This window comes from Scyliorhinus canicula, chromosome 20 (genome assembly GCF_902713615.1).
Source record: "Scyliorhinus canicula chromosome 20, sScyCan1.1, whole genome shotgun sequence".
NCBI lineage: Eukaryota > Metazoa > Chordata > Chondrichthyes > Carcharhiniformes > Scyliorhinidae > Scyliorhinus > Scyliorhinus canicula.
Window position 1 is genome coordinate 97,269,276 of NC_052165.1, and position 15,768 is coordinate 97,285,043.

Here is a 15,768-nt window from a genome sequence, read left to right on the forward strand (position 1 = left end):
AATGGCTTATTGTCACAAGTTGGCTTCAAATGAAGTTACTGTGAAAAGCCCCTAGTCGCCACATTCCGGCGCCTGTTCGGGGAGGCTGATACGGGAATCGAACCGTGCTGCTGGCCTGCCTTGGTCTGCTTTAAAAGCCAGCGATTTAGCCCTGTGCTAAACAGCCCCTCTAAAACCCAACACATGGTTTCCGTCCAGATCTGCACAGTTCTGGGCTCCATATCCCTCAGTTAGACCACACTGGGAGCACTGTGCACAGTTCTGGTCTCCATTTCCCTCAGTTAGACCCACACTGGGAGCACAGTGCACAGTTCTGGTCTCCATATCCCTCGGTTAGACCACACTGGGAGCACTGTGCACAGTTCTGGGCTCCATATCCCTCAGTTAGACCACACTGGGAGCACTGTGCACAGTTCTGGTCTCCATTTCCCTCAGTTAGACCCACACTGGGAGCACTGTGCACAGTTCTGGTCTCCATATCCCTCGGTTAGACCCACACTGGGAGCACTGTGCACAGTTCTGGTCTCCATATCCCTCAGTTAGCCCACACTGGGAGCACTGTGCACAGTTCTGGTCTCCATATCCCTCGGTTAGACCCACACTGGGAGCACTGTGCACAGTTCTGGTCTCCATATCCCTCAGTTAGACCCACACTGGGAGCACTGTACACAGTTCTGGTCTCCATATCCCTCGGTTAGACCACACTGGGAGCACTGTGCACAGTTCTGGTCTCCATATCCCTCGGTTAGACCCACACTGGGAGCACTGTGCACCGTTCCGGTCTCCATATCCCTCAGTTAGACCCACACTGGGAGCACTGTGCACAGTTCTGGTCTCCATATCCCTCGGTTAGACCCACACTGGGAGCAATGTGCACAGTTCTGGTCTCCATATCCCTCAGTTAGACCCACACTGGGAGCACTGTGCACAGTTCTGGTCTCCATATCCCTCAGTTAGACCCACACTGGGAGCACTGTGCACAGTTCTGGTCTCCATATCCCTCAGTTAGACCCACACTGGGAGCACTGTGCACAGTTCTGGTCTCCATATCCCTCAGTTAGACCCACACTGGGAGCACTGTGCACAGTTCTGGTCTCCATATCCCTCAGTTAGACCACACTGGGAGCACTGTGCACAGTTCTGGTCTCCATATCCCTCGGTTAGACCCACACTGGGAGCACTGTGCACAGTTCTGGTCTCCATATCCCTCAGTTAGACCCACACTGGGAGCGCTGTGCACAGTTCTGGTCTCCATATCCCTCAGTTAGACCCACACTGGGAGCACTGTGCTCAGTTCTGATGCGGGATTCTCTGACCCCCCCGCCAGGTCGGAGAATCGTCCGGGGCCAGTGTGAATCGCGCCGGTCGGTGGGTCCCTGCGGCGATTCTCCGGCCCGCGATGGGCCGAAGTCCCGCCGCTGACTAGCCTCTCCCGCCGGCGTGGATCAAACCACCTCTCTTACTGGCGGGATTGGCGGCGCGGGCAGGTGCCGGGGTCCTGGGGGGGGGGGGGGCGTTGGGCGATCTGACCCTGGGGGGTGCCCCCATGGTGGCCTGGCCCGCGATCGGGGCCCACCAATCGGTGGGTGGGCCTGTGCCGTGGGGGCGCTCTTTTTCTTCCGCCTTCGCCATAGTCTTCACCATGGCGGAGGTGGAAGAGACCCCCCCGGACTGCACAGGGCTGATGTCAGCAGCCGCTTACGCTCCGGCGCATGCGCGGATTAACGCCGGCCGGCGAAGTCCTTTCGGCCCCGGCTGGCGGGGAGCCAAAGGCCGTTCCTGCCAACCGGGAGAGCGGGAGCCACTGCGACGCGGGCCTAGCCCCTCAATGTGACGGCCTGGCCCCTAAAGGCCGTTCCTGCCAGCCGGGAGAGCGGGAGCCACTCCAGCGTGGGCCTAGCCCCTCAATCTGACGGCTTGGCCCCTAAAGGCCGTTCCTGCCAGCCGGTGGAGCGGGAGCCACTCCAGCGCGGGCCTAGCCCCTCAATCTGACGGCTTGGCCCCTAAAGGTGCCGAGACATCCACACCTTTGGGGTGGCCCAACGCCGGAGTGGTTCACGCCACTCCATCACGCCGGGACCCCCCGCCCCGGGTAGGGGAGAATCCCGGCCCTGCTCTCTATATCCCTCACTTAGACCACACTGGGAACATGAGAAACTCAACATAAGATAGTCATCCAGGTGTTTTTCCCTCCCTTCCTTAACTTGTCAATGATTTCCCTCAGCCAATGGCTGCGATCACATTCTTCCCAATCCCTGGATGAAGACATTTCCTCGGATTCCCCCACTGATGTTTACTGGTGACTGTCACATATCGATAAAAGACATCAGATGCATTGATATTGATGGAAATAAACAGACAGCTGGTCAAATATTATTCATATAAAGTTTTCACAGATGTCATTCATAGTTTTATTTAAATATGTACATCACATATTGACAAAAATACATTCAGTCAATAAAAAGTGTTGACACTTATATTTACAGTACAGTGTACAGATATCTCCCTGAGAGAGAGGGGGGACTGAGAGACACCAGTCAGTGTACAGATATCTCCCTGAGAGAGAGGGGGGACTGAGGGACACCAGTCAGTGTACAGATATCTCCCTGAGAGAGAGGGGACTGAGAGACACCAGTCAGTGTACAGATATCTCCCTGAGAGAGAGAGGGGACTGAGAGACACCAGTCAGTGAACAGATATCTCCCTGAGAGAGAGTGGGGACTGAGAGACACCAGTCAGTGTACAGATATCTCCCTGAGAGAGAGAGGGGACTGAGAGACACCAGTCAGTGTACAGATATCCCCCTGAGAGAGAGAGACTGAGAGACACCAGTCAGTGTACAGATATCTCCCTGAGAGAGAGGGGACTGAGAGACACCAGTCAGTGTACAGATATCTCCCTGAGAGAGAGAGGGGACTGAGAGACACCAGTCAGTGTACAGATATCTCCCTGGAGAGAGAGGGGACTAAGAGACACCAGTCAGTGTACAGATATCTCCCTGAGAGAGAGAGGGGACTGAGAGACACCAGTCAGTGTACAGATATCTCCCTGAGATAGAGGGGACTGAGAGACACCAGTCAGTGTACAGATATCTCCCTGAGAGAGAGGGGACTGAGAGACACCAGTCAGTGTACAGATATCTCCCTGAGAGAGGGGACTGAGAGACACCAGTCAGTGTACAGATATCTGCCCGAGAGAGGGAGGGGACTGAGAGACACCAGTCAGTGTACAGATATCTCCCTGAGAGAGAGGGGACTGAGAGACAGCCAGTCAGTGTACAGATATCTCCCTGAGAGAGAGGGGGGACTGAGAGACACCAGTCAGTGTACAGATATCTCCCTGAGAGAGAGGGGACTGAGAGACACCAGTCAGTGTACAGATATCTCCCTGAGAGAGAGAGGGGACTGAGAGACAGCAGTCAGTGTACAGATATCTCCCTGAGAGAGAGAGGGGACTGAGAGACACCAGTCAGTGTACAGATATCTCCCTGAGAGAGAGGGGGGACTGAGAGACACCAGTCAGTGTACAGATATCTCCCTGAGAGAGAGAGGGGACTGAGAGACACCAGTCACTGTACAGATATCTGCCCGAGAGAGAGAGGGGACTGAGAGACACCAGTCAGTGTACAGATATCTCCCTGAGAGAGAGGGGACTGAGAGACGCCAGTCAGTGTACAGATATCTCCCTGAGAGAGAGGGGGGACTGAGAGACACCAGTCAGTGTACAGATATCTCCCTGAGAGAGAGGGGACTGAGAGACACCAGTCAGTGTACAGATATCTCCCTGAGAGAGAGAGGGGACTGAGAGACAGCAGTCAGTGTACAGATATCTCCCTGAGAGAGAGAGGGGACTGAGAGACACCAGTCAGTGTACAGATATCTCCCTGAGAGAGAGTGGACTGAGAGACACCAGTCAGTGTACAGATATCTCCCTGAGAGAGAGAGGGGACTGAGAGACACCAGTCAGTGTACAGATATCTCCCTGTGAGAGAGGGGACTGAGAGACACCAGTCAGTGTACAGATATCTCCCTGAGAGAGAGGGGACTGAGAGACACCAGTCAGTGTACAGATATCTCCCTGAGAGAGAGAGGGGACTGAGAGACACCAGTCAGTGTACAGATATCTCCCTGAGAGAGAGAGAGGGGACTGAGAGACACCAGTCAGTGTACAGATATCTCCCTGAGAGAGAGAGAGAGGACTGAGAGACGAGGAGAAAGCTATAGAGTGAGAGAGGCAGAAACAGAGAGATAGAAGGAGAGGGACATTAATGAAGTGAGAGAGTGAGGGGGGCAAACACAGACAGAGGAAGAGAGAGAGTGAGTCTCCATCTGGAAAGATTAGCAGCTGAGAGTTCTGCAGATGGCTTGGGCAGGCTGGTCTGCTTGCTGAGTGGTGGCAGAAGGCAGCAGGTCAGGTACAGTGAGAGGAGCGGTAGTCATCTATTGTGCTGCCAATTGTGGGCCTCACGCCCATTTCTCCAATCACCAACTCAGCTCAGCTGATGACTGGGGAGGGTACCAGGATGTCACAGGAGCAGGAAGCCGGGGGTCAGACCCTCCCCTGACTCTTCGATTGGCTCTGATGGGACGAGAGGAAGCACAAATAATTACAATTCCATCAATAACTGGCAACAGTGAAACAGAAAGTTGATGCATTTCTCACAGTGTGGGACAGACTGTTTACCCTGGGCTGTACCTGTCCTGGGAGTGTTTGATGGGGACAGTGTAGAGGGAGCTTTACTCTGTATCTAACCCCGTGCTGTACCTGTCCTGGGAGTGTTTGATGGGGACAGTGTAGAAGGAGCTTTACTCTGTATCTAACCCCGTGCTGTCCCTGTCCTGGGAGTGTTTGATGGGGACAGTGTTGAGGGAGCTTTACTCTGTATCTAACCCCGTGCTGTACCTGTCCTGGGAGTGTTTGATGGGGACAGTGTAGAGAGAGCTTTACTCTGTATCTAACCCCGTGCTGTACCTGTCCTGGGAGTGTTTGATGGGGACAGTGTAGAGGGAGCTTTACTCTGTATCTAACCCCGTGCTGTACCTGTCCTGGGAGTGTTTGATGGGGACAGTGTAGAGCAGGGGTGGGCAAACTTTTCCGTGCAAGGGCCACATTCAGAAATTCACAATTCACAAAGGGCCGCATAGTATATTAAGTAAAATAATTACTTCACCCGGTTATGATTCTGGGCGCCTCATATAGAACATAGAACAGTACAGCACAGAACAGGCCCTTCGGCCCTCGACGTTGTGCCGAGCAATGATCACCCTACTCAAGTCAACGTATCCACCCTATACCAGTAAGTAACCCAACAGCCCCCCTCCATTAACCTTAAAAAAAAAAATTTTTTTTTTAAATAAAAAAAATTTTAAAAAAAAATTTTTTTTTTTTTTTTTTTAATGACTTGGTGGGCCGCAGAAATACCTTTGGCGGGCCGCATGCGGCCCGCGGGCCGTAGTTTGCCCACCCCTGGTGTAGAGAGAGCTTTACTCTGTATCTAACCCCGTGCTGTACCTGTCCTGGGAGTGTTTGATGGGGACAGTGTAGAGGGAGCTTTACTCTGTATCTAACCCCGTGCTGTACCTGCCCTGGGAGTGTTTGATGGGGACAGTGTAGAGGGAGCTTTACTCTGTATCTAACCCCGTGCTGTACCTGTCTTGGGAGTGTTTGATGGGGACAGTGTAGAGGGAGCTTTACTCTGTATCTAACCCCGTGCTGTACCTGTCCTGGGTGTGTTTGATGGGCACAGTGTAGAGGGAGCTTTACTCTGTATCTAATCCCGTGCTGTACCTGTCCTGGGTGTGTTTGATGGGGACAGTGTAGAGGGAGCTTTACTTTGTATCTCTCCCCGTGCTGTACCTGTCCTGGGAGTGTTTGATGGGGACAGTGTAGAGGGAGCTTTACTCTGTATCTAACCCCGTGCTGTACCTGTCCTGGGAGTGTTTGATGGGGACAGTGTAGAGGGAGCGTTACTCTGTATCTAACCCTGTGCTGTACCTGTCCTGGGAGTGTTTGATGGGGACAGTGTCGAGGGAGCTTTACTCTGTATCTAACCCCGTGCTGTACCTGTCCTGGGAGTGTTTAATGGGGGCAGTGTAGAGGGAGCTTTACTCTGTATCTAACCCCGTGCTGTACCTGTCCTGGGAGTGTTTGATGGGGACAGTGTAGAGGGAGCTTTACTCTGTATCTAACCCCGTGCTGTACCTGTCCTGGGAGTGTTTGATGGGGACAGTGTAGAGGGAGCTTTACTCTGTATCTAACCCCGTGCTGTACCTGTCCTGGGAGTGTTTGATGGGGACAGTGCAGAGGGAGCTTTACTCTGTACCTAACCCTGTGCTGTACCTGTCCTGGGAGTGTTTGATGGGGACAGTGTAGAAGGAGCTTTACTCTGTATCTAACCCCGTGCTGTCCCTGTCCTGGGAGTGTTTGATGGGGACAGTGTTGAGGGAGCTTTACTCTGTATCTAACCCCGTGCTGTACCTGTCCTGGGAGTGTTTGATGGGGACAGTGTAGTGAGAGCTTTACTCTGTATCTAACCCCGTGCTGTACCTGTCCTGGGAGTGTTTGATGGGGACAGTGTAGAGGGAGCTTTACTCTGTATCTAACCCCGTGCTGTACCTGTCCTGGGAGTGTTTGATGGGGACAGTGTAGAGAGAGCTTTACTCTGTATCTAACCCCGTGCTGTACCTGTCCTGGGAGTGTTTGATGGGGACAGTGTAGAGAGAGCTTTACTCTGTATCTAACCCCATGCTGTACCTGCCCTGGGAGTGTTTGATGGGGACAGTGTAGAGGGAGCTTTACTCTGTATCTAACCCCGTGCTGTACCTGTCTTGGGAGTGTTTGATGGGGACAGTGTAGAGGGAGCTTTACTCTGTATCTAACCCCGTGCTGTACCTGTCCTGGGTGTGTTTGATGGGCACAGTGTAGAGGGAGCTTTACTCTGTATCTAATCCCGTGCTGTACCTGTCCTGGGTGTGTTTGATGGGGACAGTGTAGAGGGAGCTTTACTCTGTATCTCTCCCCGTGCTGTACCTGTCCTGGGAGTGTTTGATGGGGACAGTGTAGAGGGAGCTTTACTCTGTATCTAACCCCGTGCTGTACCTGTCCTGGGAGTGTTTGATGGGGACAGTGTAGAGGGAGCGTTACTCTGTATCTAACCCTGTGCTGTACCTGTCCTGGGAGTGTTTGATGGGGACAGTGTCGAGGGAGCTTTACTCTGTATCTAACCCCGTGCTGTACCTGTCCTGGGAGTGTTTAATGGGGGCAGTGTAGCGGGAGCTTTACTCTGTATCTAACCCCGTGCTGTACCTGTCCTGGGAGTGTTTGATGGGGACAGTGTAGAGGGAGCTTTACTCTGTATCTAACCCCGTGCTGTACCTGTCCTGGGAGTGTTTGATGGGGACAGTGTAGAGGGAGCTTTACTCTGTATCTAACCCCGTGCTGTACCTGTCCTGGGAGTGTTTGATGGGGTCAGTGTAGAGGGAGCTTTACACTGTATCTAACCCCATGCTGTACCTGTCCTGGGAGTGTTTGATGGGGACAGTGTAGAGGGAGCTTTTCTCTGTATCTAACCCCGTGCTGTACCTGCCCTGGGAGTGTTTGATGGGGACAGTGTAGAGGGAGCTTTACTCTGTATCTAACCCCGTGCTGTACCTGTCCTGGGAGGGTTTGATGGGGACAGTGTAGAGGGTGCTTTACTCTGTATCTAACCCCATGCTGTACCTGTCCTGGGAGTGTTTGATGGGGACAGTGTAGAGGGAGCTTTACTCTGTATCTAACCCCGTGCTGTACCTGTCCTGGGAGGGTTTGATGGGGACAGTGTAGAGGGAGCTTTACTCTGTATCTAACCCCGTGCTGTACCTGCCCTGGGAGTGTTTGATGGGGACAGTGTAGAGGGTGCTTTACTCTGTATCTAACCCCGTGCTGTACCTGTCCTGGGAGTGTTTGATGGGGACAGTGTAGAGGGAGCTTTACTCTGTATCTAACCCCGTGCTGTACCTGTCCTGGGAGTGTTTGATGGGGACAGTGCAGAGGGAGCTTTACTCTGTATCTAACCCCGTGCTATACCTGTCCTGGGAGTGTTTGATGGGGACAGTGCAGAGGGAGCTTTACTCTGTATCTAATCCCGTGCTGTACCTGTCCTGGGAGTGTTTGATGGGGACAGTGCAGAGGGAGCTTTACTCTGTATCTAATCCCGTGCTGTACCTGTCCTGGGAGTGTTTGATGGGGACAGTGTAGAGGGAGCTTTACTCTGTATCTAACCCCGTGCTATACCTGTCCTGGGAGTGTTTGATGTGAACTTACTGGAAAATGTTTTCTTTGTCAGAGTCCTGTGAAGAATTACAGCCAGTAAGATACACAGCATGACCAGAGCTCCGACAATCCCCACGATAATGAAGGTCAGGGTTGGTGGGGTCACGATCTCCGACCTTTTGGTTGCTGTGTAGGGGTCAACCAGGACACAACACATAAAAAATTAATTTTCTTAGTTAAACACACTTATGTATTCGTGAGCAAAGATCTGTTTCTTGTATTAAATGTAATTCCCCTGAGATTTGATTTGATGGGAGACGGTGCAGTTATGAGAACAGCATTGAGGATAACCAGAAAACCAGACAAACGATCAAATTCCAGTATCCTTTCTCACTTAAATTCAATAAATGAAATTATTAATAATAACGCTAATCTCAGTAACTTTCATTAATTATTGTTAAAAAAAGTCTGGTTCGTTACGTCTGGACCTTCTACAGTGCAGCACTCCCTCAGTACTGACCCTCTGACAGTGCGGCGCTCCCTCAGTACTGACCCTCTGACAGTGCGGCACTCCCTCAGTACTGACCCTCTGACAGTGCGGCACTCCCTCAGTACTGACGCTCTGACAGTGCGGCACTCACTCAGTACTGACCCTCTGACAGTGCGGCACTCCCTCAGTACTGACGCTCTGACAGTGCGGCACTCCCTCAGTACTGACCCTCTGACAGTGCAGCACTCCCTCAGTACTGACCCTCTGGCAGTGCGGCACTCCCTCAGTACTGACCCTCTGACAGTGCGGCACTCCCTCAGTACTGACCCTCTGACAGTGCGGCACTCACTCAGTACTGACCCTCTGACAGTGCAGCACTCCCTCAGTACTGACCCTCTGACAGTGCGGCACTCCCTCAGTACTGACCCTCTGACAGTGCAGCACTCCCTCAGTACTGACCCTCTGACAGTGCGGCACTCCCTCAGTACTGACCCTCTGACAGTGCGGCGCTCCCTCAGTACTGACCCTCTGGCAGTGCGGCACTCCCTCAGTACTGACCGTCTGACAGTGCGGCACTCCTTCAGTACTGACCCACTGACAGTGCGGCACTCCCTGAGTACTGACCCTCTGACAGTGCGGCACTCCCTCAGTACTGACCCTCTGACAGTGCGGCACTCCCTCAGTACTGACCCTCTGACAGTGCAGCAGTCCCTCAGTACTGACCCTCTGACAGTGCAGCACTCCCTCAGTACTGACCCTCTGATAGTGCGGCACTCCCTCAGTACTGACCCTCTGACAGTGCGGCACTCCCTCAGTACAGACCCTCTGACAGTGCAGCACTCCCTCAGTACTGACCCTCTGACAGTGCAGCACTCCCTTAGTACTGTCCCTCTGACAGTGCGGCACTCCCTCAGTACTGACCCTCTGACAGTGCGGCACTCCCTCAGCACTGACCCTCTGACAGTGCGGCACTCACTCAGTACTGACCCTCTGACAGTGCGGCACTCCCTCAGTACTGACCCTCTGACAGTGCGGCACTCCCTCAGCACTGACCCTCTGACAGTGCAGCACTCCCTCAGTACTGACCCTCTGACAGTGCAGCACTCCCTCAGTACTGACCCTCTGACAGTGCGGCACTCCCTCAGTACTGACCCTCTGACAGTGCGGCACTCCCTCAGTACTGACCCTCTGACAGTGCAGCACTCCCTCAGTACTGACCCTCTGACAGTGCGGCACTCCCTCAGCACTGACCCTCTGACAGTGCGGCACTCACTCAGTACTGACCCTCTGACAGTGCGGCACTCCCTCAGTACTGACCCTCTGACAGTGCGGCACTCCCTCAGCACTGACCCTCTGACAGTGCAGCACTCCCTCAGTACTGACCCTCTGACAGTGCAGCACTCCCTCAGTACTGACCCTCTGACAGTGCGGCACTCCCTCAGTACTGACCCTCTGACAGTGCGGCACTCCCTCAGTACTGACCCTCTGACAGTGCAGCACTCCCTCAGTACTGACCCTCTGACAGTGCGGCACTCCCTCAGTACTGACCCTCTGACAGTGCGGCACTCCCTCAGTACTGACCCTCTGACAGTGCGGCACTCACTCAGTACTGACCCTCTGACAGTGCGGCACTCCCTCAGTACTGACCCTCTGACAGTGCAGCGCTCCCTCAGTACTGACCCTCTGACAGTGCGGCACTCCCTCAGTACTGACCCTCTGACAGAGCGGCACTCCCTCAGTACTGACCCTCTGACAGTGCGGCACTCCCTCAGTACTGACCCTCTGACAGTGCGGCGCTCCCTCAGTACTGACCCTCTGACAGTGCGGCACTCCCTCAGTACTGACCCTCTGACAGTGCGGCACTCCCTCAGTACAGACCCTCTGACAGTGCGGCTCTCCCTCAGTACTGACCCTCTGACAGTGCGGCGCTTCCTCAGTACTGACCCTCTGACAGTGCGGCGCTCCCTCAGTACTGACCCTCTGACAGTGCAGCACTCCCTCAGTACTGACCCTCTGACAGTGCGGCTCTCCCTCAGTACGGACCCTCTGACAGTGCAGCACTCCCTCAGTACTGACCCTCTGACAGTGCGGCACTCCCTCAGTACTGACCCTCTGACAGTGCGGCACTCCCTCAGTACTGACCCTCTGACAGTGCGGCACTCCCTCAGTACTGACCCTCTGACAGTGCGGCACTCCCTCAGTACTGACCCTCTGACAGTGCGGCACTCCCTCAGTACTGACCCTCTGACAGTGCGGCACTCCCTCAGTACTGACCCTCTGACAGTGCAGCACTCCCTCAGTACTGACCCTCTAACAGTGCGGCACTCCCTCAGTACTGACCCTCTGACAGTACGGCACTCCCTCAGTACTGACCCTCTGACAGTGCGGCACTCCCTCAGTACTGACCCTCTGACAGTACGGCACTCCCTCAGTACTGACCCTCTGACAGTGTGGCACTCCCTCAGTACTGACCCTCTGACAGTGCGGCACTCCCTCAGTACTGACCCTCTGACAGTGCGGCACTCCCTCAGTACTGACCCTCTGACAGTGCGGCACTCCCTCAGTACTGACCCTCTGACAGTGCGGCACTCCCTCAGTACTGACCCTCTGACAGTGCGGCACTCCCTCGGCACTGACTCTGCGACAGTGCAGCACTCTCTCAGTACAGACCCTCTGACAGTGCGGCACTCCCTCAGTACTGACCCTCTGACAGTGCGGCACTCCCTCAGTACTGACCCTCTGACAGTGCGGTGCTCCCTCAGTACTGACCCTCTGACAGTGCGGCACTCCCTCAGTACTGACCCTCTGACAGTGCGGCACTCCCTCAGTACTGACCCTCTGACAGTGCAGCACTCCCTCAGTACTGACCCTCTGACAGTGCAGGACTCCCTCAGTACTGACCCTCTGACAGTGCGGCACTCCCTCAGTACTGACCCTCTGACAGTGCGGCACTCCCTCAGTACTGACCCTCTGACAGTGCGGCACTCCCTCAGTACTGACCCTCTGACAGTGCGGCACTCCCTCGGGACTGACTCTGCGACAGTGCAGTGCTCCCTCTGTGCCAACTGTCTATTCACTGGAACGATGTAGAATGATGTTCTAATACTCAACCTACTTGTCCCCGGAGTTGTGTTTGAGGAGCTGCAGAGGTTGCAGGATGGGGTGTGTGGGAATACATTGCAGATCCCACAGTGCAGGCACTTGTCAAGGTCGGAGTTCCACACTTGCCCAAGGGGACAGCCCATTGCTGTGGGTCAAACAGACATCGTTAGAAATGCGCTAATGTTTCCAGAGTTTGGGTTGGAGAGGGGAGGGTTGAGGACATCCATTAAGAACTCATGGGGTCAGGGGAATGCAGGCCGAGGAGCTGACACACAAATGGGAAGAGGAGTTAGGAGGAAAGTTAGAGTATGGTCTATGGGCGGACACGTTGAGTAAAGTCAACGCATCCACATCATGTGCCAGGCTCAGTCTGATACAATATAAGGTCGTTCACCGGACCCACATGACAGTGGCCCTGATGAGCAGGTTCTTTGGGGTAGAAGACAGGTGTGCGAGGTATGTGCACCAGCGAACCATGTCCACATGTTCTGGGCATGCCCGAAGCTTAGGGGATTCTGGCTGGGGTTTGTGGATGTCATGTCCAAAGTATTGAAAACAAGGGTGGCAATAACAAGGGACATGAGAAGTCTTTGGCAGGTAGGATCAAGGAAAACCCAAAAGCTTTCTATAGGTATGTCAGGAATAAAAGAATGACTAGGGTAAGAGTAGGGCCAGTCAAGGACAGTGGTGGGAAGTTGTGTGTGGAGGCTGAGGAGATAAGCGAGATACTAAATGAATACTTTTCGTCAGTATTCACTCAAGAAAAAGATAATATTGAGGAGGAGAATGCTGAGACCCAGGCTATTAGAATAGATGGCATTGAGGTGCGTAGGGAAGAAGTGTTGGCAATTCTATACAAGGTGAAAATAGATAAGTCCCCGGGGCCGGATGGGATTTATCCTAGGATTCTCTGGGAAGCCAGGGAAGAGATTGCTGAGCCTTTGGCTTTGATTTTTAGGTCATCATTGGCTACAGGAATAGTGCCAGAGGACTGGAGGATAGCAAATTTGGTCCCTTTGTTCAAGAAGGGGAGTAGAGATAACCCCGGTAACTATAGGCCGGTGAGCCTCACGTCTGTGGTGGGTAAAGTCTTGGAGAGGATTATAAAAGATACGATTTATAATCATCTAGATAGGAATAATATGATTAGGGATAGTCAGCATGGTTTTGTGAAGGGTAGGTCATGCCTCACAAACCTTATCGAGTTCTTTGAGAAGGTGACTGAACAGGTAGACGAGGGTAGAGCAGTTGATGTGGTGTATATGGATTTCAGTAAAGCGTTTGATAAGGTTCCCCACGGTCGGCTATTGCAGAAAATACGGAGGCTGGGGATTGAGGGTGATTTAGAGATGTGGATCAGAAATTGGCTAGTTGAAAGAAGACAGAGAGTGGTAGTTGATGGGAAATGTTCAGAATGGAGTTCAGTTACGAGTGGTGTACCACAAGGATCTGTTCTGGGGCCGTTGCTGTTTGTCATTTTTATAAATGACCTAGAGGAGGGCGCAAAAGGATGGGTGAGTAAATTTGCAGACGACACTAAAGTCGGTGGAGTTGTAGACAGTGCGGAAGGATGTTGCAGGTTACAGAGGGACATAGATAAGCTGCAGAGCTGGGCTGAGAGGTGGCAAATGGAGTTTAATGTGGAGAAGTGTGAGGTGATTCACTTTGGAAAGAATAACAGGAATGCGGAATATTTGGCTAATGGTAAAATTCTTGGTAGTGTGGATGAGCAGAGGGATCTCGGTGTCCATGTACATAGATCCCTGAAAGTTGCCACCCAGGTTGATAGGGTTGTGAAGAAGGCCTATGGTGTGTTGGCCTTTATTGGTAGAGGGATTGAGTTCCGGAGCCATGAGGTCATGATGCAGCTGTACCAAACTCTGGTACGGCCGCATTTGGAGTATTGCGTACAGTTCTGGTCGCCTCATTATAGGAAGGACGTGGAAGCTTTGGAACGGGTGCAGAGGAGATTTACCAGGATGTTGCCTGGTATGGAGGGAAAATCTTATGAGGAAAGGCTGATGGACTTGAGGTTGTTTTCGTTAGAGAGAAGAAGGTTAAGAGGTGACTTAATAGAGGCATACAAAATGATCAGAGGGTTAGATAGGGTGGACAGCGAGAGCCTTCTCCCGCGGATGGAGGTGGCTAGCACGAGGGGACATAGCCTTAAATTGAGGGGTAATAGATATAGGACAGAGGTCAGAGGTGGGTTTTTTACGCAAAGAGTGGTGAGGCCGTGGAATGCCCTACCTGCAACAGTAGTGAACTCGCCAACATTGAGGGCATTTAAAAATTTATTGGACAAGCATATGGATGATAAGGGCATAGTGTAGGTTAGATGGCCTTTAGTTTTTTTTTCTCCATGTCGGTGCAACATCGAGGGCCGAAGGGCCTGTACTGCGCTGTATCATTCTATGTTCTATGTTCTATAATAAGTCCAGAGGTGGCGGTTTTCGGAATGTCGGATGACCCGGGAATCCAGGAGGAGAAATAGGCAGATGTTCTGGCCTTTGCTTCCCTGGTAGCCCGGAGACGGATACTATTTGCTTGGAGGGATTCAAAGCCCCCGAAGTTGGAGACCTGGCTATCGGACATGGCTAACTTTCTCTGTTTGGAGAAAATCAAGTTCGCCCTGAGAGGGTCAATGTTAGGGTTCACCCGGAGGTGGCAACTGTTCGTCGAGTTAGGGTGGCATGGTAGCACAGTGGTTAGCACTGTTGCTTCACAGCTCCAGGGTTCGATTCCTGGCTTGGGTCACTGTCTGTGTGGAGTCTGCACGTCCTCCCCGTGTGTGCGTGGGTTTCCTCCGGGTGCTCCGGTTTCCTCCCACAGTCCAAAGATGTGCGGGTTAGGGGGATTGGCCGTGCTAAATTGACAGTGTCCAAAAATGTTGGGTGGGGTTACTGGGTTACGGGGATGGGGTAAAGGTTCAGTTTGGGTGCTCTTTCCAAGGGCCAGTACAGACCCGATGGACGAATGGTCTCCTTCTGTAAATTCTATCATTCTATGACTTTTTTTAGACAAAATTAACTGTCAGCAGCGAGAGAGGGGGGATAGTTTTGATTAGTGTGTAAGAAAGGTGGGACCTGGGAGGGAGGAAGACGGCCTTTGCACGTTGTTTATATTTGTATGTACACTGCTTCTTCTGTTATTGTTACAAAATCACAAATGCCTCAATAAAATATTTTATTAAAAAAAAGAAAAAGAAAGGAAATGTGCGAATGTGCCTTTAACACAGTGGGCGGCACTCTCTGTGCCATCATCCCCGTGTTCCAGCCTGGCACGTGCCGGCCAGCAATGGGATTCATCCATCCCCAGCGCTGGTCAATGGCGTTTCTCATTGAGCCACCCGTACACTGTCAGGAAAATCGCGGGCATGGGAGCGTTGCTGGCGAAGCGGAGAATCCCACCTAGGGAAAATCCCGCAGTGTATTGTGTTCCCGGTACCGACTATTACCAGCCGACCGACCTTCGCGAACCACAGCAGCCAACCATCACGGCCCATGGCAGGTGACATTCACGACCCACGCCGGCCAACCTTCGTGACCCACGCCGGCCAATCTTCGTGACCCACGGAAGGCGACATTCGCGACCCACGCCGGCCAACCTTCACGACCCATGGAAGGCGACATTCACGACCCACGCCGGCCAACCTTGCGACCCACGCTGGCCGACCTTCGCGACCCACGCCGGCCAATCTTCGTTACCCACGCCGGCCAATCTTCGTGACCCACGCCCGCCAATCTTCGCGACCCACGCCAGCCAATCTTCGCGACCCACGGAAGGCGACATTCACGACCCACGCCGGCCAACCTTCGCGACCCACGCCCGCCAATCTTCGCGACCCACGGAAGGCGACATTCACGACCCACGCCGGCCAACCTTCACGACCCACGCCAGCCAACCTTCGCGACCCACGCCCGCCC

The 15,768-nt window shown here is 53.2% G+C and overlaps 1 protein-coding gene across 1 annotated transcript; it reads right to left on the minus strand.

Annotated features, from left to right (window-relative positions):
* Positions 1-4,212: 4,212 nt before the first annotated feature.
* LOC119954828 (tumor necrosis factor receptor superfamily member 12A) lies at positions 4,213-11,985 on the minus strand. Its single transcript, XM_038780371.1, has 3 exons — positions 11,856-11,985; positions 8,302-8,436; positions 4,213-4,578 (listed from the first exon to the last, which is right to left on the minus strand). The coding sequence occupies exons 1-3, from the start codon at positions 11,983-11,985 to the stop codon at positions 4,526-4,528; spliced, it is 318 nt and encodes a 105-aa protein (XP_038636299.1). The 3' UTR covers positions 4,213-4,525.
* Positions 11,986-15,768: the final 3,783 nt, after the last annotated feature.

Excerpts from the sequence above, each read along its gene's own strand:
- LOC119954828 (XM_038780371.1), bottom strand. The coding sequence starts at position 11,985 with ATGGGCTGTCCCCTTGGGCAAGTGTGGAACTCCGACCTTGACAAGTGC. Across the intron at positions 8,437-11,855 it reads AAACACAACTCCGGGGACAA|CAACCAAAAGGTCGGAGATC; the intron begins GTAGGTTGAGTA and ends ACCCCTACACAG. Across the intron at positions 4,579-8,301 it reads GACAAAGAAAACATTTTCCA|AGCCAATCGAAGAGTCAGGG; the intron begins GTAAGTTCACAT and ends TCGTCCCATCAG.